The sequence below is a fragment of the Plectropomus leopardus genome, chromosome 9 (genome assembly GCF_008729295.1).
Source record: "Plectropomus leopardus isolate mb chromosome 9, YSFRI_Pleo_2.0, whole genome shotgun sequence".
NCBI classification, from domain to species: Eukaryota; Metazoa; Chordata; class Actinopteri; order Perciformes; family Serranidae; genus Plectropomus; species Plectropomus leopardus.
Window position 1 is genome coordinate 5,257,426 of NC_056471.1, and position 22,370 is coordinate 5,279,795.

Below are 22,370 nucleotides of genomic sequence, written 5' to 3' on the forward strand. Positions count from 1 at the left end.
ACTCACTTGCCTTATGTTTCTCTTTCCTTTATCTTCCAGAAGCAAGGGGAGGAAGAGGAAGTCAAGGAGGCAGAGGAAGTCACCCCAGTGGAAAAAACTGACATGCTTACAGGAAACACTGTCAACCAGTCGGAGGAAGAGGAGAGAGAAGAAGAAGAGAGTCAGGGAGAAGAGGAGGCGATAGAGCTGGAGAAGGAGACGGAGGTAGAGGAGGAGGGACGGGAGAAGAGGGAAGAGGAAGAAGTGGAGGTGAAGGAAGCAAAGGAGAGAGTGGAGGAGGCAGAGGAAGCGACAGAGGAGGAAAGGGACGACGCAGAAGAGATGACGGAGACGTTTCCTCATGCGGAGGATGAAGAAGTGTCCGTGCCGCTGCAGGAGGAAGACGAGGGCGTAGATGTTGCGGTTGGAGATGTTTGCATGCCACAACACACAAACGATGACGTAACAGAGCTGAGTGAGCAGGTATTTGCCACAGAGCATGAAAGTCGAGAAACTTTCAGTCAAAGCTTTGGAGAGGAGAGGATGGAGGAAGGTGAAGAGATTGACCTTACAGGAAAATCAGAGCGAGAGGAGGGCGCTGAAGAAGATGTGGATCAAACTGAGGACGCTCTGCAGCAGAAGGTTGAAGAAACATCCCATTTAGATACGAAGCAGGTGGACAACGATCAAAATGAAGCCACAGAACGAGCCGACGTGTCCTTCAAGCCTTTGTCTCTGTCTCTTCCAGAGTCGCACAGCAAGACTCAGCAGCAAGAGAGTGGAGCCATAACTCCCAGTAAGACCAGCACTACCACTCTCCACATTAATCTGATCTCTCCAAGCTCCGAGAAAGCCTCTTTCTTTCCACAGTCTCCAACTGCAGCACATCCCAAAGAATGTGGGACACCTTGTCCCCCTGAAGCAGCCACCGAGCAAATTACAGTGTCCACAGAAGACGAAAAAGCATCTGTGGAAATGTTAGAAGAAGAAAACCAGTCGGCCCAAAAAGAAGAAGCTACACCTCCTGGCTCAGTGGAGGAAGAGGTCAATCAGCCGTCCTGTGCTTCAGATCAGAGCAAAGCTCGCTTCACTATCGCCCCCGCCTGGCAGAGGTCACTCTCTGTCGAGGATGCTCCTCCCTCCTCCCCGCCTGCCTGCGTCTCCTCTCTATCGTCCGCCGTCACAGGAGGTGTGGAGGTGACAGCTAAGAAGGAGCCTGAAGTGAGAGCAGAGCCAGAGAGTTCAGCTAAGGTTGAGCTGGTGTTGAGCCCCAGCAGAGTGAGGAGTGCAGGGAGCATCAGTGCAGCGTCTCCGTCATCTGCTCAGCCTCAGAGCTCCGCTGCTGCCGCCACAGACGGTAAGGATGCTGCACACTTCTAATAAAAGATCATTTTTTATTGGTACTTCTTATCTTTTTCCGGCCTGTTTTAAAATTGTTTAAAGCCTCCGAAAATGTGGCTTGAAATAGTAAGAAAGTTGAGGGTATAATTAAGTATCCACAAAAGTTTGAGTGAAAATAAATGTTCCCAAGTATTTAGAAAACTGAGCTGAAAACAGCTCATTTTGAGGATAACAGTATTTCTCCAGACTCTGTGGGCGGGGCAGATCACGTTTTAATTGAAACCTTTTGGGATCCCACCAGAGTCCACGTGCTACAGCTCGATCTGTTCGTCCCTCTGACTCTGACTGCGTTCCTGAATCCAATCTGACGCTCTGAACTAAAATGAGAGAGCTGTTCAAAGTCGCGGAGCGTTCTGCTTCTCTATGAATTAACCAACAATTAAGGTCATCACACATTCACTTCGTTCAGCGCTTTGCTGCTCCTTCTTCCCAGACAGAGTGCCCAGAGTCGCTCTGACACTCCCAGAGTGCATTGCTCTGGATAATCGAGCGGTACATTCCAAAAGCACTCCGAATTTAACCACGGTTCAGTTTGTGCCAGAGTGGCTCCGGCACTCAGAGTGAGTGTCTCTGAATGCATCCTGTTGGAAGGATCGCTGAGGGATTTCAGTTTGTCATGTTGAATTAGTATCAACTGACACCTGACATTACGTGATATTAATCGGGGATAACCACGACCAAATCAATCCAGCTTCAGGAAACTATGAGAAAGCTAAAATGACAATATTCCAAATTCAGATTGAGGCTAATGTCTGATAATTTCTGATGATTTTTGTTCTGCATGTAAGACCCTAAATTACATATGAAGAACATTTTCGATGATCTTGGTTTCCAGAGTTTTTTAAATGTGACAGACCATTTACAGGCCCTGTAAGGTGATTTTCGATGATTACCATACATAAAGTATCTGCAGATTTCATTGGAACTTAAATGGTTACAAGTCATACAGCATATCGTTCGAAAACTACGCGACTCAAGGTGCCATTAAACGCTGACCATTCCCAGATACAATCCACCACAGCAATCTCCATGAGCCCTTCTGTCAGACAAACTACAAACAAATAAACAGTTATTACTTTTGCATGAAGTGTAATTGTGGTCCAAAAATCCATATTTTTTCCATATTTAATCCAAACCCATAATTCCATCCATAGATATCCTCAAACTGCTGTTGCATCATTTTAAAGAATCATTTTTGATAACTTTGATGTTAATCTTTCGATTTGCTTCATATACACCATAATTTTCCTTGCCACAGTCGTTTTCAATATAGTGCTCACTGAGCCAAAAGGAGCCTCAAATGTGGTGACCTGTAGCCAATCAATTTAGAAGAGACGTTCTAAGTGTCCTAGAGTATTATTTACAGTCACATTTTCCCTTTGTGATTTAAGCAATGAAAGTAGTCTGCTCTGAGTTAATATTAAGTTACATCAAAGACCAACTTCTCTACCGTCCCTCCTACAGAAGGTTCCATCGTCGTGGAGGGAAACCCCGACAATCCATTTGGAGTTCGCCTGAGGAAGACATCGACTCATTTCCGCTTCAGCACAGAGGAGGAACACACAGAGGTGATTCTCCTCACTTTGTTGTTGCTGTTAATAGTTTTGCCTCCATTCAAACATGAAACAACACACTGTCATTCTTTAAGAGCACTCAAGATTTTTAGGATTTCTGCACAGATCTGAAGTTCTCTTAGTTTTGGAACGTAAAGCAGGAAACTTGTCTTAATTCACTGATCGAACGTATTTGCAGTTATAACCAATATTTAACAATGGATTAATGACCACTTGCATGGAAAAGTTGACACCTGTAGTGACACACCCACTGGGAATTATCACAGAACACTGCAGTGTCTGCGTCTTCAAAGAAGTATTTCACTCACATAGTCCTCACATAAAACTACTCCGTCTCTGCAGTAGAAATACTTAAGAAATTGGTGCAACATGGTCAGAGGAAACAGAGTACAAGACGCTTTTGCTTTAGACCTAGAAAGCCTACATCTACCAGAATGCATTTGGTGGGTGACGTAATGTGGAATGGTCTGTGGAAAACAATGGCAGCTGGTAACTTACAGTTACACAGTAAGCCAAAACATGGGTTTGAGGTGAGAAATATGTAACTAAGTAACTGAATCTGGGTTTATGTTTGATACAAAGTTGTTTGAAAATCAGCAAACTATCCCTTTAAGGTAATTGTTTTGGTTCTTAGGCCCAGAACTTTGTTGTTTTCAGCTGCAGCGCGCAGTTCTTTTCAATGAAAACACACAAACTCAAAACCAGAGCTAATAGAAGAGACTTCATGAACAATATCCCTATCTGCTGAATGTGTTAACAGGCTTCATGCAATGATAATGTATTAGCTGTTTTCTGCTGCCCCCAAGTGGCCAGAAAATCATTTAAATCAAGTGCAAAGTAACTTTTTGCATTGATCTTTTTTTTAAATCTTGATTTCTCTTCTTCAGCCTCCGATGGAGCCACCAGCTCAGCCAACCAGCTGTAGTGGTGACTCACAGCAGCCAATCAGTGCAAAGCCCTCCATGAGTCAGCCAGTCAGTAACAAACCAGCTCTCCCGAAGAAACCAGACGTACACGGAGACAGCGGAGTAAAAAACAAGCGCCTGTCAGGTGTGTACACACACATAAACACGCACCATCTTCATTTTCATACACAACGCTTACAGCTAACTGCAGGTTTCTTCCTCGGGAAAAGTAAAGTTTAAATAGCTCTTGAATTAGCTGCAGATGGTGTAACAGTGTGTGTGTGCTGTGTTATTGATTCAGACCCAGCTGCAGCTCGTGGTGTTTCCGCTGGATCTGATTCTCCCAGCTGGATCTCTGTGGCCAAACAGAAACAGAAGATCTATAAAGAAAACTCACTGGAGGAGATCACTGTCAGGAAGGTAATCTGTGTGTGTGTGTGTGTGTGTGTGTGTGTGTGTGTGTGTGTGTGTGTGTGTGTTTGTTTGTAAGTGTGTGGTCACGAACATCTTTATATCAACAGAAATTAACAGAAAAACAGTGAATAAAGGGTTTAAGATTGGACACAAAGTAAACCCGATGAGGATGCAGTCAACAATAATTTTTTAAAGTTTTTTTAATCAGCATTGGTCTTTAACCCTCTTTAACCTAGATAGAAATCAGTTTTCTTGTGCTGAATTCATTCAGACGCCTTTTACTAGCATTTAAATCCCTGAAACCTGAGAAAATTCATTTGGTTTCTTTCAAAAACATGGGAAAAAAGCAAAATGAGCACCTTGGCAAGAAATGCCCCACAAACTGAAATATAATAATAATAACCTGACCTGAAAATTAACTGGGAGGGATTATTAGATACGATCAAAAAACAAGGGGAAAATAACCTGAAAATATATTTCTTATGCTTCTCAAGCTATATTCAGAATAGACACACAAACGCGCACGTATATCCATAAATTTTAGTACTTTCTCAAGTTCATTTTCTTGATTGTTTTGTTGTTGTTTGTTTGCTTGTTTCATAGTTTGTTTTCATAGTTTTTTCTCATTTTTTATTATTTTTCTCCCTGATTTTTGTTATTTTCTTGCTAATTTTGGGGCCATTTCTTGTTGAGTTGCTTGTTGCCCTCATTCCATGTTTTTAAGAGAAGTTAAGCCAATTTGCTCAGGTTTTAAAGTGTTAAGAGGCAACAGTTTGGCTTTATTCTGTCACAATCAAAGCAAAGGGACATAACTTCATTGCAGCCTCTGTTTGAGCTTAATACCAGTTGTTAGTTATAGTCCAATATTCTGAAGACGCTGACTTTTAGCTGACATGAGGTTTGGCTCTCCAAGAGTCCAGCTAAGATAGGCTGATTATGTATATCCCATTTTAAACTGTTTCCCACTCTGACTCCACATGTTAACAGCACATCAGCACACATTTATGTGTTTAACTGAGTGTGCTGCTTTCTGTCATCAGGAGGAACAAGAGAGGAAGAGTTCACTGCCAATGTATGTCAGCTCAGCTGTAAGCCGGGAACACAGCAGCAAACCTGCTCAGTCCACCAGCAAAGGTCAGAACAGACACACACGCGCGCACGCGCGCCCGCACACACAAACACACACACACACACTCACACTCGAAACACAACTGCTTGTTCCGCAGTTCTATGGAATTAAAGCGTTCAACTGATGCAATGCTGCCCTCAACTGGACAAACTCTGTTACTGCGACTGACCCAACAAAAGGCGATTCAGTTAACATTTATCCTTTCATCCTCAGTTCTCTGAGACACTTGGTGGTTGAAATGACCACATATAAAAACTGGCTCACAAAGACAAGACTGGGCAAGTTATTTATAATCCAACAATTGTGTTTTTTCTTAATAGCTGAAGAAAGGGATAAAAGTCAACTGCATATCTCAGAATACAAAAGCAGCGTTGGTCCAGAACAGAGTATAAAAAAGAAAAACAAACAACATTTTAAAAACTGGACCTAGTACTGTTAATACATTTTAACGTGCATGCTTTTATGCAGTTTCTTACGTATTTATCATATTTTCATGTCCGATGTTTTTTGAGTTATTCCTGATAAACTAAGTTTTTTCACTGTTTATATGCATCTCTGAAATTTTTAAAGGGAAAGTTCACCCCAAAATCAAAAACACATATTTTTCTTTTTGCCTGTAGTGCTATTTATCAATCTAAATTGTGTTGGTGTGTGTTGCCAAGTTTAGGAGACATCATCTGTAGAGATGTCTGCTTTCTCTAGATGGGACTCGGCTTCTGTCTACTGCTGTTTCATGTTGCTATTGCAGCTCTACATGTCTGCATGTTATATTTAGTGTGTGTCATTGCTTTATGTTGCGTGCATGGCTATTTTATGCTAAAATGCTATATGTTGTTGCAGTGCTATTGTTTTGAACTGTTCTGCTGTTTCTCGTTGCTTCCCGTGGCTCGTGTTCTGTCTTGGGACCTCCTCTTTGTTTCAGCTGTTCCTTTTTGTCCTGCTGCGGTTGTTATGTAAATTTCATCATTTTACAGCTTTCAAAACATCTTGAGGAGAACTGCAGTTAAAAATTTGAGGTGCTTAAAGCGCAAAGAAATACACTAAAAAAAATCAACAGCAATGTCTCTTTCTAAAAGTCATGATCCTGTGACTGAATATAATCCACAGACTTTGTTGTTTTATTTAGTAACTATTTTCTTTCTACCAAACTACACCAAGTAACTGAATCACTGTGCAGAAGGAATCGTGCACCTATCAATAGCTCACAGACAGCAAACACTTTTTTCATTTTTTTTTTCATGTGTGTCCCTTTGTTTCAATATTTATCCCCCCTCTAAATTCTGAGGTTTCTGCAGGGTGGATAATTGATCAGTTGATCGGTTCAGATCAGATCGATGGATGACAGGAGCAGCTGCTGTGATTCAATGCAAATATTTAGACACAGCAGAATCAACTTTTACTTTCAATGCACCTGACCTTCTGCTGCTCCATCTGTGCCAAGAGTATGCTCTGTGCTCCGAGAGTGTGCTGCAATTAATAACTGAACAGTAAATTAATTTCAACAGTGCTTCTAATGAACGGTCCAGCTCCACAAATAGAAAATCTATGTGTGGCGGCAGATGTTTTAATCCGGGCGGGTCACCACAAACAAATGGATGAGTGGGAAACCCTAAATATTGCTGCTGAGTTCTTTAAAAATATTTCTAGCACAAAAAAGTGTGCCATCTAATTCCATGATATTGGAGAGAAGGCAGACATTTCTACAGCCAATATCTCCAACACTCTACAACTAACACCAAGACAATTTAAGTTGATCAATAGTCCTACAGGTAAGAGGGAAAATATATATTTTTAATTTGGGGGTGAACTGTCCCCTTAATGACTGATATGTCACATTTTTTTGACGTGTGACGTGTTTTGGATTTTTTTCTTGCAGTGAGTCAGCTGGAGATCAGTAAGCCTTCAGCATCTACAGAGAAGGAGGCCAGAAGAGCTCTCTCTCCTCCAACTCCAGTGCCACCTCAACCTTTCAAATCCCAGTCGCTCCCCTGTCCCGTCGCTCCAAAACCCCAGCTGCCCTCTGCCACCACTGCCAAACACCCACCCCAACCTCACTCTGCCCAAAGATCCCTGTCGCCTCCCATTCCCGTTCCCCTAAAATCTCCCCCTTGCACAAGCCCAACATCTCCCACTAATGCTGCCACCTCATCAAAGACTCCCTCGCCCCAGAGCACTACGCTTACATCCCCTCCGTTTTCATCGAGAACCGCTCCGGAAAAGTCACGAGCTCCAGGGCTTTCCAGCCAGAGCCCGGCCTCCCAGCGAGGCCTGCCTCCCCCAGCGTTGGCCCAGGATGAACCTCCCTGGATGGCCCTGGCCAAGAAGAAGGCCAAAGCCTGGAGCGAGATGCCCCAGATCGTTCAGTGACGGTATTATCTTGTACATAGGCCCAAGCGGGTCGGATCTGAAAGGGGGTCGATGTGGTCCGAGAGTTGGGATGCACCAGAATGCATTTGCACACAAAGAGTTTTCTGTTGTTCTTCCTGGTTTTTGTCCTGGCTTCAGTCTTCAGATTGGTCCAAATCCTCCAATCACAGCTAAAGACAGGCTCAGTTTAACTCCTTTCTTAATGTCTGCATGTTGTACATTCATGTTTTCTAAATGACAGGGTCAGGACGCCAAATGGTAATGCGTCTAACTTGAGGTGGATCCATATTTTTTCAAGTCTTAGTTGTGTTAAAATGTGCCTGATTGAGAGGAAATACCTGCAGTCTCACAGCAGAAAGTATACGTTTTTAAAGTAACTTGATGATTCAACCCGATAACCACCTAATATTTCAGGGAAGACAGAATTGTTTTATAAAGAGGAGACTTTATTCACAAAAAGTTGGTTAAAATGTCTGTCTCTGTCAGTGTTTGTGTGTGTGTAGGCAGTGATACAAGCTCACATTTTGAGGAATGTGGAAAATATTGTGTCCAGAGAGTAAAATGAAAGAACATCCAAGTCAAGCAGTAAAAACATTTTGCTGAACTAGTTGCTGCTTGTTGTGACTTTTGGTCGAATATGCTGATCCATGTTCCCTCAAACTGCTGTGTGTGTGTGTGTGTGTGTGTGTGTGTGTGTGTGTGTGTGTGTGTGTCAGATTCTTTAGACAAATATTTCTTGTAACATGATCCACTGACACCAGTCTAATGTTTGTTGTGTTGGCGAGTGCTGAGTGTGTCCAACATGTTCCAGGTTGTCAATGTAAATTGTATTTTTAATTTTGATATTTTGAATATATAACTACACAGCGTTTGTTAGCATCCTGCAGAAATCTGTCATCTCCAAAAAAGCATCTGTTTACGAATCAAGGAAAATCATCATCATTGACTTTCATGTGTTTTTAATATTGCAGAGTCAGTATGTTGGCAGTGTGTTGTGGGCAGTTACAAAACATTTTCCACTTACAACCAAACACGTAAATGAAACAGAAATCAATACATTGTTAACGAGTCACTTGGTTTGCTGCAGGATCCAAAACATCACTAATGGAAAGCACAGCTGAAAGTTTCATTTGTATCAATTAAATGTATCTCACAGTACCTATACATGTGTTATGCATTGTTTTATTTTGTATTGCCTTTTGAGAATTTGTCTTGTACATAATATGTGCAATAAAGAACAAATTAAATCCATTTTCTGGTTTCTTTTGTGATCTTTTATCTGTGTCCACACTCTCTGCAGTTAAATAATAAAATACATGTATTTTTCTTGCAGAAACACAGCCAAGTCCATTTGGTTTTAAAGTTGAAATACCTTAAAAGGAATACTTAACCCTCCCAAATGACTAATAGTATATCAGTTACTCCCTTTGCGTTACACTGAAGTTATGAAGAAATCTTTGTTTTTGCCACGTGAATGAATGAATGAATGAATGAATGAAAGAAACGAAACTTTTATTGCTCCTAAGGGACTTTGTCTTGCACCGAGAACACGCCTCCACAGTGAATGTAGAATCATTAGTAAACATTAGTTTACAAACTTTGACACAACTGCATCATATAGTAATCCAAGTGTCACTTATTCAGTCACATACTGTCATATACAACACTTCCTGGGAAGTCTTTTGCGGTGGGACATTAATTTTACCTCACTGAATATGGAAGCTGTTGGTCTACTGCTGCCTTGCTTTTATATATTTATATTTGATTTTTTTAAAAAGTAGACATGCATGCATATATACATGCATACACACACACACACACACACACACACACACACACACACATATATGTTATGTCAAAATATAGTATGTTGTCCAAAAATTTATCAAAATGTCATAGTATCCAAAAAATGATAAAATTGTAGTAGTATGTATATTATGTATGATTTTCAAAAAATGATAAATATTTCATAGTATAGTATGTAGAAGTACAGTATGTTGTTCAAGAAATGATGAAAATGTCATAGTATAGTATGTCATTCAAAAAATGATAAAAAAATAATGTCATACAATGTCATCCATAGTATACAATATTGAAAAAATGGCCGACAACTCCATTGCATGCTATGTCGAAAAACGTCAAATTTTGACATGTCAAAGAAATGGTTGAAAATGACATATTGTAGCTTGTAGAGACACATTATAGTAAACAATGTATAAAAAAGGCCTAAAAGTTCATAATTTAGCCTGTTAAAAAAAAATGGCTGAAAAACGGCATACGGTAGCTTGTAGAGACACATCAAAGTATACAATGTCGGAAAAGGCCAAAAAGGTCATAATTTAGCCTGTTAAAAAATGCCCGTAAAATGGCATAGTATAGTATGTCTAAAAACGGAAAATTTTGACATGTCATAAAAATGGTTGAAAACAACATATTTTAGCTTGCAGAGACACGTTGTTGTTTACAAACTAGAAAAAAGGCAGAAAAAGGCCAAAACATCATAATTTAGCATGTTGAAAAAAATGCCTGAAAACGCCATAGTATAGTATGTCGACAAACAGCAAATTTTGACATGTCAAATAAATGGCTGAAAACGAAATATTAGAGTTTGTGGAGACGTGTCAGTATAACATGTCTAAAAATAAGGCCAAAAACATCATAATTTAGCATGTCGAAAAAATGGCACCTTAGTATAGGCAGTCAAAAATGTTCAATTTTGATTTATCAAAGAAAATGGTTGAAAACGACATGTCACAGCTTGTAGAGACACATCATAGTTTACAATGTCGAAAAAAAGGCCAAAAAGGTCACAATTTAGCTTGTTGAAAAAATAACCAAAACACCATAGCATACTATGTCAAGAACGTCAAATTTTGACATGTTAAAAAAAAGACTGAAAACAACACAATATAACTTGTAGAGACGCGTCATAGTAAGCAAAGTAGAAAAAAAGGCCAAAAACAACATAATTTAGAATGTCAAAAAAAAATGGCCAAAAATACCATAGTACGATATGTCGAAAAACTTTAAATTTTGACACATTAAAAAAATGGCTGAAAATGACATATTATACCTTGTGGAATCATGTCATAGTAAACAATTTCGAAAACAAGGCCAAAAACGTCATAATATAGCATGTCAAAAAAATGACTGAAAGCGTCGTAGTATAGTATGTCGAAAATGTCAAACTTTTACATGTCATAAAAATTGCTGAAAATGACATATTAGCTTGTAGAGACGCATCATAGTATACAAAGTGGAAACAAAGGCCAAAAACATCTTAATTTAGCATGTCGAAAAAAAGACAGAAAATGTGATGGTATTGTATATCAAAAACGTAAAAATTCGACATGTCTCAAAAATGACTGAAAACAACATATTATACCTTGTAGAGATGCATCATAGTATAGAAAGTAGAAAAAAAATGCCAAAAACGTGAACATTTAGCATGTCGAAAAAATGGCCAAAAATGTCATAGTATAGCATGTTGAAAATGTCAAACTTTGACGTCATAAAAATGGCTGAGGACAACATATTATAGCTTGTAGAGATGCGTCATAGTATAGAGAGCTGAAAAGAAGGCTGAAAAAGGCCAAAAATGTAATAATTTAGCATGTTGAAAAAATGACTGAAAACACCATAGGATAGTATGTCACGTCATTACAATTACTGAAAATGACATATTATAGCTTGTAGAGACGCGTCATAGTTAACAAAATGACATATATTTTGTAGAGATGGGTCAGAGTATACAAAGTGGAAAAGTCCAAAAACATTATTATATAGTACGTTGAAAAAATGACCGAAAACAACATTGTATGATATGTTGACAAATTCAAAATTTGAAATGGATGGTAGAGACGCGTCATACAAGTAGTTTATGTAGTAAGTCGTTTCTACAGTTGAAGTGGGGAAAAAAGGCAGAAAAGTCCAAAAACATCATAATTTAGCATATTGAAAAAATGGCGGAAAACACCATAACATAATAAGTCAAACATTTTTGACATGTCAAAAAACTGGTTTAAAACAACATATTATAGCTTGTAGTGACAGGTAATAGTATACAATGTGGAAAAAAGGCCAAAAACGTCAGAATTTAGCATGTCGAAAAGATAGCCGAAAACGCCATGGTGTAGTATGTCAAAAACGGCATATGACATACCCAAAAAATGGCTGAAAACAACATATAGTAGTTTGTAGAGACACATCATGTTATACAATGTTGAAAAAAACGGCAAACGCATTATAATTTAGTATGTCAAAAGAATGGCCGAAAACGTAAAATTTTGACGTCATAAAAATGACTGAAAACACATATTATAGCTTACAGAGGTGTGTCATAGTATACAAGGTTGAAAAAAATGCCTAAAAAGACCAAAAATGTAGAAATTTAGCATGTCGAAAAACTGTCCCAAAATGCCATGGTGTAGAATGTCAAAAGCAGCAAAATTTGACGTCATAAAAACAGCTGAAAACGACATATTAAAGCTTGTAGGGATGTGTCATTTTATACAAAGTGGAAAAAAGGGCCAAAAAAGGCCAAAACCATCATAATTTAGCATGTCAAAACAATGTCAGAAAGAGCCATAGTATAGTATGTGGAAAAACATCAAATTTGACATGTCAAAAAAATGGCTGAAGACAACATATAGTAGCTTGTAGAATACATCATAGTATACAACTAGTAACTAGTATACAATGTCGAAAAAACGTCCACGTCCTACAATTTTTTAAAAAAACATTGCTGTATAGTATGTGGTCAAAAAAAACGATAAAAACATCATTGTGTAGTATGTTGTTCAAAAATTCATTAAAACATCACAGTATAGGATGTCGTTCAACAAATGATTAAAATGTCGTTGTATAGTGTGGCGTTCAAAAATGACAAAAACTTCATAGTAAAGTATGTTGTCCAAAAAATATCATGTTCACAAAAATGAGACAAATGCAAGGTCACTGTAACCTTTGACCTTTTACCACCAGGATCTAATCAGTCCAGTCTTAAGTCTATTCAGACATTTGTGCCAAATTTGAGCTGATTTCCTCAAGGTGTTCTTGAGATATCGCGTTCACAAGAATGAGACTGATGAGGTCTGTGTCCACCAAAATCTGGACAGCTCATGGTTTAGTCCAAATGAATGTTTGTGCAAAATTTTAAGAAGTTCCCTTTGGGTGTTAGAATATTGCGTTTACAAGAATGGGCCAGAGCGTAGTATTATTGTATGGACGGACAAATGGGAGGACAGAAAGGATGGGCAATGTGAGGCCTATAATAATGTCCCAGGCAACTGTCCTATTAAAGGGCCTTTAAAGGGGTACTCAGCAATGTATTATCGCAGTTCTACAAAAATAGACCACTCACAAGTAGTTGGGTTTTTTTTTTAAAGAATGCTCAAATTGAAGCAGTACAGGTTAAGCTGTTTTGATTTAGCACCCTGTGTGTGCCAAGCTCTGACACTACATTTCCCATAACGAACAGTAATGCCATCTTTCATTAGACCCTTTGTGCCTGGCAGATGCTGTCGTTCAAACTCCGAACCTGCTGAGTCACAGACAACATTATACAACTGTCCCTACGGGCTGAGCTACTTCCTGTGATGAGTAAACTGACCATCATGTGTGAAATCTGTGTAATACTCTTTTAACCCTATGAAACCCTAGCAAATTGGCTTGATTTTGTTAAAAAGCACAGGAAGTAGGCAATTAGCAGCAGAAAAAAACTAGCAGGAAATAAATTAAAAGTTTAAGTAAATTAACTGCAAATTTGCAAAAATAAATACATTAAATTAAATTGAAAAAAAGGTGGGGTGAAAGAAAAAAGCAAGAGAAAGTAAACCAAACAAACAAGACAAACAAGACTTAGAAAAAGTGCTAAAAACATTATTATACTAATTCTGTAACATAAAATTAAAATATATAATTATGATAATAATAATTTATTTGTTTCCCAAGCTTTATTCCCCCTAGACATTTTTCCCTAGCTTTAATTTCTTGCAATTTGTGGAGCATTTCTTTCCAAGTTGCTCGTTGCCTTTCCTCCAATGTTTCTGAAAGAAATCGCACCAACTTGCTCAGTGTTCAAAGAGTTAAATACTCGTGGCAGACAGATGGCAGATGCAGAAGCAGGACTAGAAAACTGATTTTGATCCACGTCTCAGGGAGTTAAGCAAGAAACTAAATTCTTTGCACTTATTTAAAGTGACTTTCATTTAGGCTAATAAATCCAATCCACCAAAAACTGTCTAATTTTATGACTTTTAACCAGTGATTCACTAAATATGCTATGTTTGTAATGACTATTTTGAATTTCTGATACAGAGCACTAACTAAGATTACAATAACAATATATTGATGTTTAAAAAAAAAACACTTTAAAAAACAATGACTTACAGACTGTGAGTAAACTCCTATTTGCCAAACAAAGTGTCTTGAACACTCACTGTACTGTCTTGGCATGCACACACATGCACATCTGTATTGTATGTATGTGATTTTCTCCTCGCGTGTGGCCAAATTTTTGTGTGTGTTGCATGCATCACATGAGCCTGTGTTTGCATGATTGATGGTCTGTGTGAAAGTGTGTGTGTGTGTGTGTGTGTGTGTGTGTGTGTGTGTGTTTGTGTGTGTACAGGAAGCTGTAATCAGTGAGAGGGCTGTTTAAACTCCCCAGATGTCTTTTCTGGGTGAGTTAGGTAACGCTGCTGCTGCCCTACTTCTGATACGTGCACAATCACACACACACACACACACACACACACACACACACACACACACACATGTGGCTCTGAACTGGACCAGCCAAGATGTACGATGTGTGCGTGTCCGTGCCAAGTATCCATAGCGATGACTGCTGGGTGCTGACCTTCTCATTTACAGGTTATATAACTAACCAACTTGGCAGCAGTTACAGAGGTGAGGAGAAAAAACTACTGATCCTGCTGTGAAAAACACCTACTTATTGTTTTAAGTAATGAGAATAATCTTAATTCTGTGTTTTGTGACACTTCTCTGTCCCAAGGAGTGACAAATACTGAGTAACCACAAAATAGGGTTCATTCTCTCACACAGTCAAACATCTGTAAAACACAGAGGTGGGATCAAGTTGTTGTTAAGCAAGTCTCAAGTAGGTCTCAAGCACTCTCAAGTCCAGTCCAAAGTCAAGACAGACAAGTCCCAAGTCAAATTCCAAGTCCTGAAGTCTGACAGTATAAAATACACCCCATCCTCTAGCCTCTCAGGATACGTCAGATTAGTGTTGCATTCACCCCATGCACATCGTTTGACCATTTTTTAAGTTATAACGAAAAGGAAAATCAAATTAAGGAATTAACGAAAATCCAAATTTCTGATGCTTTTTTGTGGAGGTCTACTATGTAGCCAGATGAGGGCCAAAACTCTAAAATTGAAAATATATGATCTAAAAGTGAAAAAGATTTGAAGTGTGAAAAAAAATATCTGAAACTAAAAAATGAGATTTTAATGTGAAAAAAAGATCTGCAACATAAAATCTGCAATCTGTATAAAAATATTGATTAGTGAAAGTAGTAGTAGTAGTAGAAAATTGTTGAAAGTATTGTCTGTGTGCAGTTTGAAGTGGACATTTAAAGCTGAGACTGACACAAGATAACATCTGTCTGGCAGCAGAGGACGAGCTGGACTCAAAGCAGGGAATTGGACACACACTCTGCATGCTTCGGGGTTTGGTCAGAGAGGCCCGACCTCAACGACCTCTGTGTATGAACCACGGTGACCCTGGAGCGGGTGAGGTTGGATTCTCGAACTGTCATTGTTTCCAATGACATTATAGCTGCCCATCCGATCCCCACTGTGACAGTGAATTTCAATTAACACAACAACGACAACAGCGGCTGGTTTAAACCCGCAGGACAAACAGACCCGCCTGGCCATCGGTAAATGCTCTGTGTGTCCAAAAACTGTGAGGACATCATCATACTTAGAGCGAAAGACAGATTTCAGGTCTCTCTCACTAGATTTGATTTTATTTCCTTTCATCTTTCCCCTAATTTCACCCAAAACTTACTACCTTGTTTGAATTATAGAAGATTTAAGATGCCTAAATTCAAACAAATCAGCAAAGAAATAACATGAATTGCCATACAAATTATTCCATATTTTTCATGCCATGGCAAGGATCAGCTCTCTTTGAGATTAAGTTTTCTAGTTCAACCCTCAAACTGAGATTGGACAGTGGACTATGTGGACAATGTGTTTCTTTAAAAAAAAAACCAAAAAAAAAAAACTGTGTCATCTGTACCTTACCTAAAATTAATGCCAGTGCTTTGCCGTATTGTGAAATGTAAAATGATTTTGTAATTTTTTTTGTAATGATTTTAGTGTGACATTGAAAATGTAGTTATTAAAGACAAAAACTAAATAACTGGCTTTTTTGTTTCATTATGACATAGTGAATGCATGCAAAATTAAAAATAATACAAAGTGTAGTGTGTTTCCCTTTATTTCTTCATACTATCTGCTGATGTTTATCAGCTCATCCTTCAACTCCAAAGATGTAGCAGGATCAAGGACAAATGTAATTTCATTTTTTAAACTTTGTTTAAAAAATAACTAATAAATCTATCTTCTTCCTTCGTTTATTTGTTTTGGGCTAATTTAGAAATTATTCTAAATTATTTAAATCTTCCACAGTTTAGGCATAGGCCCATAGTTCTCTGGGTTCCATGCAAACAGGTAATGCAAACAATGTAATTGCTTTGCAAAATGAACACATGCTATCACTAAGGTAAATGTTGATATTTCTAAGCAACCTACTCTAGAACGCACCTGGTTCCCTCCCTACCTAAAACAGTCAAGCTATCCAAATAACTCTCAACTAGTCTTCATCAGCGTTCCTGGGTACGCCAGGGGCCACCCCAGGGTAAACGCACAAAAACAAAAACCTGGTGAAGGTCACAGCAACACCTGGAGGCTCATGTAACCAGGTGAGCTATAAAAAGGATCTACCTCATGTAGCAACATCAGCTCAAAGATAAAAACAGACACAAAACAGAAATCTAGGCCTAGGGGCCCCAACATGGGAACTCACCACTGCAAAATGAGCTTCCGGAGGAGCCCCCATTATGTTACGAATGGCTCAAACCCTGCGACATAAGGAGGGACACAACACCAGGTCATATGTAAAATAATCACATCTATTTACACAAAAAAGACAAAAAAGGAAAAGGTACGCACACAAAAAGCTGGGTCTTGCTGCAGGGAGCCAGAGAGTCAGACAATGTGAGCAGAGCCTGGAGCCACTGATTTAGGCCCAGCCCACAGCCTAACACCCCTGCTCTTAATCAGCTGTCAGTCAATCCCTAATCACTAGTTAACTGCACCTAAAAACAGAGAGCTGTGCAGCAAATAAGAACAACTAAGGTCATTTTTTTAAGGTCAGAATTGAAAGCAATGTTCAACTTGTGTTGAAATGACTTGTTGCTGTTCTTATCACTCGTGAAAAAAAAAAAAAAACATATCATAGTATAGCATGTTGAAAAAAGTCATTGTATAGTATGTTGGAAAAAAAGTTTTAAAAAATCCTTAAAAAAACTGGAAAAAGTCATAGTATAGTATGTCAAAAAAAGTAATTGTATAATCTGTTGAAAAAAAATGATAGAATAGCATGTTGAAAGAACAATAGAATAGTGAATCGAAAAAAACTGAAAAATGTCAAAGTAGGCCATAGCATGTAAAAAGTGTAGTGCACCCTACCCCTAAAAAAATATCATGGTAAAGTGTGTCAAAAAAATGAAAAAAGTCATAGTATAGCATATTGAAAAACTTGTCATAATATGGCATGTTAAAGTCATAGTGTAATGTGTCAAAAAAACTTAAAAAAAAAAAAAAGAAAAAAGGTCATAGTATAGCATGTTGAAAAAAATATAGTATAGTGTGTCCAAAAAAATTGAAAAATAAAAGTATAAGTATAGCATTTGAAAAAAAAGTCACAGTATAGTGTGACAAAAAAATGAAAAAAGCATAGTACAGATTGTTGATACATGATGAACATTTGACTGAAAGTCTTGATGTATTTTGGTTTGTAGTTGAGTGATTATTCAGCAACAAGAATAGACTGGCTAGTGCACTTAATGAGTCTCGCAAGTGCTGATTTGCATAAAAAGTATAGATCCTAGACACCTGAGGTTCTGATGACAGAAATGTACTGTATGCAATATGCTCATTAAAGCTCCTATGCCTCTATATTTAGAGGCGCAGGGATTGGCACGAGTAGGCCTTCAGAGCTCTAAGAGTCCTTATGGAACTGCAGCGACGAGCTAAACCTGCTAATCTGCAGTATAATTACACTGAAGAGTAACAAATAAAGAGCATGCCAGGAAGCAAAGCAGACGGCTCTTTCCCTCCATCTCTCCCTCTCTAATACTTTGTCTAAGTTTCTAACTCTGACTGTGTGACCCACATTTGCGTTGTTTGCATAAACTGTCTTCCTGTCTGTCCGGCTTCCCCTCTCTCTGTAAACCTCTATCATTCGGCTGCACATTAACACACTGTGTATTTTGTTTTGTAAGTGCACCACTCAAACATATTGGAGAGGTATGGATGTGTGAAAACAAGTCGTCACTTTCTTTGGCTTTGGTCCCAAATTCCAAAAGCTCGAACCTCTTTGTGTCTCTTTCACACATTGTTTCTCACAAACTTGTTTTCTCTCTGCGCATGTCAATTTTGTCTTCTCTTGGTTTCTCACTCTTGCTTATTCTGCCTTATTTAACCAACTACACACACACACACACGTACACACATACACACATCAAACCAACCTCACTCCTCTTTCATACTCTGTTTGGATCTGTGTCCATCAGTGGTTTGCAGACTTTACTCTGGAGACCCTCTACTTAAGAGGAATGTTTTCGTGACCCAAATTGGTTTTATGCGCAGTATTGCAGATGTGCTGCACTGTTTCAACCATTTGTTTTGGCTGTAGCCTCCTAACCTATAAGGTTTTACTCCAACCTGATGTTAGATGTTCAAGAGTAACTCCATGCCACAAAATCGCAGTGTCTGTTGTTACCTAATTGGTATCCTATAACAGGACTTATGAAATGAGAAATCTCTGGTCACATTGCCAGCATGTAAACATTTGAGGCAGTATTGCATTGATTTGATAATCTAACCTCTCTCATATTGAAATGTTACCCCACTTCATTCCTGCTCTCCTCCACTCTACAACTACATCTTTTTTTTTTTTTTACCTCTTTAAAAGGACAGGTCACGCTCAAATCAAAACTCCAAATTTTTCCTCATACCTGCACTGTTATTTATCAGTCTAGATAGTTTTGGTGTGAGTTGTGGAGTGTTGGAGATATCAGCCAGAGAGATTTCTGCCATCATCATTTCTGTGGTGCTCAAAGTGCCAAAAAAAAATACATTTGAAATATCAACAGCAATGTCTCTTTCCAGAAATCACGACCTGGTTACTCAAGATAATCCACAGACCTTGTTGTGAGCACTTTCATGGGGGAACTATTTTCTTTCTGCTGAACCACACCTAAAAACCACATTACCACACAGAATGAAGTATCTATTGCTAGCTCACTTAGCACCACTGAGCTAGCTATTGTTACAGCTCAGCAGAAAACGCCATTAATGTTAAGCCAAGGAGGACACCGTTAATGATTACATCTCGCCCTGTCACAAGTACACAAGCCTCTTGTCCATCAGTAGATGCACTATTCCTGCTTCATGTGGGAATTATTTTTCTTTCTACTGAACTTCACCTGCCAACAGTATCACTATTAAGCAGGAAGAGTGCATCTACTCATGGACCCGAGGCTCGTGCTCGTGACAGCACATTAATGACATCCTCCTTGGCTGAGCTGTAACATTAGCCAGCTCTGAGATGCTTGTTAAGCTAATGGTAGATGCATACTTCCTTCTGTGTGGTGATGTGATTGGCTGTAACCCCCCCCCCCCCCCCCCCCAAAAATCCAAAACTAGAGAAGAGCTGTCTGTTCCGAAAAAAACTGACAACCTCCCACATCACACAACTTATATTGAGCTCAGTAAGGGGTATTGATTCATCGTATGAATTATTAAACACAAACTGATGTAATCAGTCTCAGTCGACTCCAAAGAACACAAATTAAGGAGACGTCAGACTCGAGTCCAGTCGAGTGTGTCCACAGTCCCATACAGGACCGGGAACACAGACCTTTTGGTTTATTCACAAGTTTTAGCTTCAAGACTGTACTTTTGCAAAAGTAATGCATACTAAAGTTTTACTATCAAAAACAGACATGTACAGAGAACATCAGAGAGATGTTGAGACATACATACATTCAACTTGTGCGAATTCCCCCAGACATATTTAGAGGCCATGGACAGGAAGTTACCCACCTTTAAAGGAAGCAGACAATGTAGCGACTGATGGTAGGGCAAATATTTAAAAATATGAGGAGCGCTTGGCAAAGCTTTTTTAAGACATTTAGATTTTAAGCAAAAGCATTAATGGTATATTAGAATTTTGTCAACTCAAACTGGAGAGGACATTACAAGAAATCATACACTTTGTTTACAAGAAGCTTTTCACTTTGCCAGGTGAGACAAATCAGGTGCTCCAAATACTTCAAATATTTGGGATCTAACATTAGACAGAAAACTTTGAAGTTTTGCAATTTTAGTTGACAGGTGACACAAACTCTGTGATGCGTTAATGAAGATGGTGTGTTAAACATGGGCACAGATCTGGAAAAAAGTACATTTGTTTTTGTGACGGTAAAGGATGATATACATTTTTTGTTTAGACTCTCATATAACACTTTTAACACGTACTGAACAACAATGACAAGTAAATGACAGAATTAGGAAGCATAGTTTTCCTTTCTCTCTTGGTGGAAGTGCTCCAGGATGCTAGAGGTAGTTACACTTCCTCATGAGATCAATGGTGGAATTCTGAAAAGTCAAGATATCAATGGGCATCAATTATCCACCATCCTACTGTTTTTGCATAGCTGGATAACAAAGGGTCAAGAAGATCCCACTTCTTTAATATCATTGTTGTTATTTTGTGGTTATTGAACAAACTAGAGGTGTTGAAATCTGAGGCCATTTTACAACTTATAGGAAGTTTGTCGGCATGATCAATGTTATCAGGAGTGCTACAAAATGTCAAAATAACACCATCAAGCCACAACAGCAGCTTAAACCCATCCAGAACTTTAAGGTTTCAATACTTAACACCAAGACAAATGCCACTGTGTTCATGTCACAACTGAGTCATAGCTTATAACCTGTGCTATTTCTATGGAAGCCGAAAACAGCCCTGTTTGCCATTTTTAAAAATGTAATAGCCTTGAGATTACAAGTTAATAATTTGTCATGATCTCATGATAACAAAACTTGTTTTAACTTGATAATGGGTTAATTTATGTCAATTCTCAAAAAAAAGGCCAATTTCTTAAGAAGAAAAAATAAATTGTCACAAGAAAATGACTTGTCTAGAGATTACATAATAATTTAGGAGAACTAGAAAAAGAGTGTCTTGTTCATTTAATTACACCTAATGGGGTGTAATTTTTGCCTTGTTAGACCTTGATTAGCTAATTTTCTCAAAATAAAATAATTAAATTGTGATCTTGAGATAACTGCATGAAGAAAATACATGCAAGCAAGACTGTTTTTTGCTTCCGTAGTTTCCTGATTAACACCTTCTCCTCCCCTCTTTAAAATCGTCACTGTGATAATCCAAGTTAATGGAATCTCATCAGTGACAGAACTATTCATCCCTTTTTTATATGTATTTACAAAGCAGAAAAAATAGTAGCAACTGGAGTTGCTGTAATTGCAGGTATTAATATGAGTCAACCACATTTGCAGGGGATAAGGCTAAGTTTGTTGGTTGCCAGTGTGGGAAAAAGTTCAATCCCAGAGTGTGCAATAGAACCTGGACCATGACGGAGGTGTATCCAGCTGTTGGTATTAGCTCTGCAATTCAATGTAAAAACATAAGAGCTATATCCACCTTCTCATCTAACTCTCAGCAAGACAAAGCTAATTGGATTATTTCCCAAAATGTCAAACTATACTTTAATTAGACTGACTGCATGTGCAGGATTCCTGGGAACCAGATTACATAACGGATTACAATTAATTGGTTTTATATATTTATAACGGTCACTTTTGCAGCACGAACACCTCTGCCATAGTCCAGGTTCTGAAAGACATTATCTTCAGATGTTATTTAGGGAGCCCCAGGTTGTTGCACAAAACATTAGCATACAGTAGTTGCCATTGCAGTTTATACAAAAAAGTGAAAATGGAAATCCAACTTAAGGCACTAGACTTGCTGTCACGGATGAAGAATAATTCACAGATATCAGTTTTAAGACAAAACCCATTTGGTGTCATGCTTTAACTTTTGTGAAGGGGAAAAACAAGCACCGGCTGCTCATGTGACAGTATCTACAGTCAAAACATCAACAGACTTTACTGTTCGTGATCAATTTAGCATGGGACTTTCTGTTACTCATGTTGACAAATTGTTAAAGTAAAAATTTCCCCGTGATATGCTTCTACACGACGTAAGAAAACATTACTTAGGGTTATTCTTTTATACTTGTTAGAGAAATA

The 22,370-nt window shown here is 38.5% G+C and overlaps 1 protein-coding gene across 5 annotated transcripts in view; it reads left to right on the plus strand.

Annotated features, from left to right (window-relative positions):
• zgc:66433 (uncharacterized protein LOC321250 homolog) overlaps nt 1–9,020 on the plus strand; it is a 61,788-nt gene extending 52,768 nt beyond the window's left edge. For all 5 annotated transcript variants that reach the window (XM_042492943.1, XM_042492944.1, XM_042492945.1 and 2 more), the window contains exons 11-16: nt 43–1,336; nt 2,845–2,948; nt 3,842–4,004; nt 4,161–4,279; nt 5,314–5,407; nt 7,279–9,020. In XM_042492943.1, the coding sequence (XP_042348877.1) occupies nt 43–1,336; nt 2,845–2,948; nt 3,842–4,004; nt 4,161–4,279; nt 5,314–5,407; nt 7,279–7,769 (2,265 nt within the window). In that variant the 3' untranslated portion in view covers nt 7,770–9,020. The remainder of the gene's footprint in view (nt 1–42; nt 1,337–2,844; nt 2,949–3,841; nt 4,005–4,160; nt 4,280–5,313; nt 5,408–7,278) is intronic.
• The last annotated feature ends 13,350 nt before the right edge of the window (nt 9,021–22,370 follow it).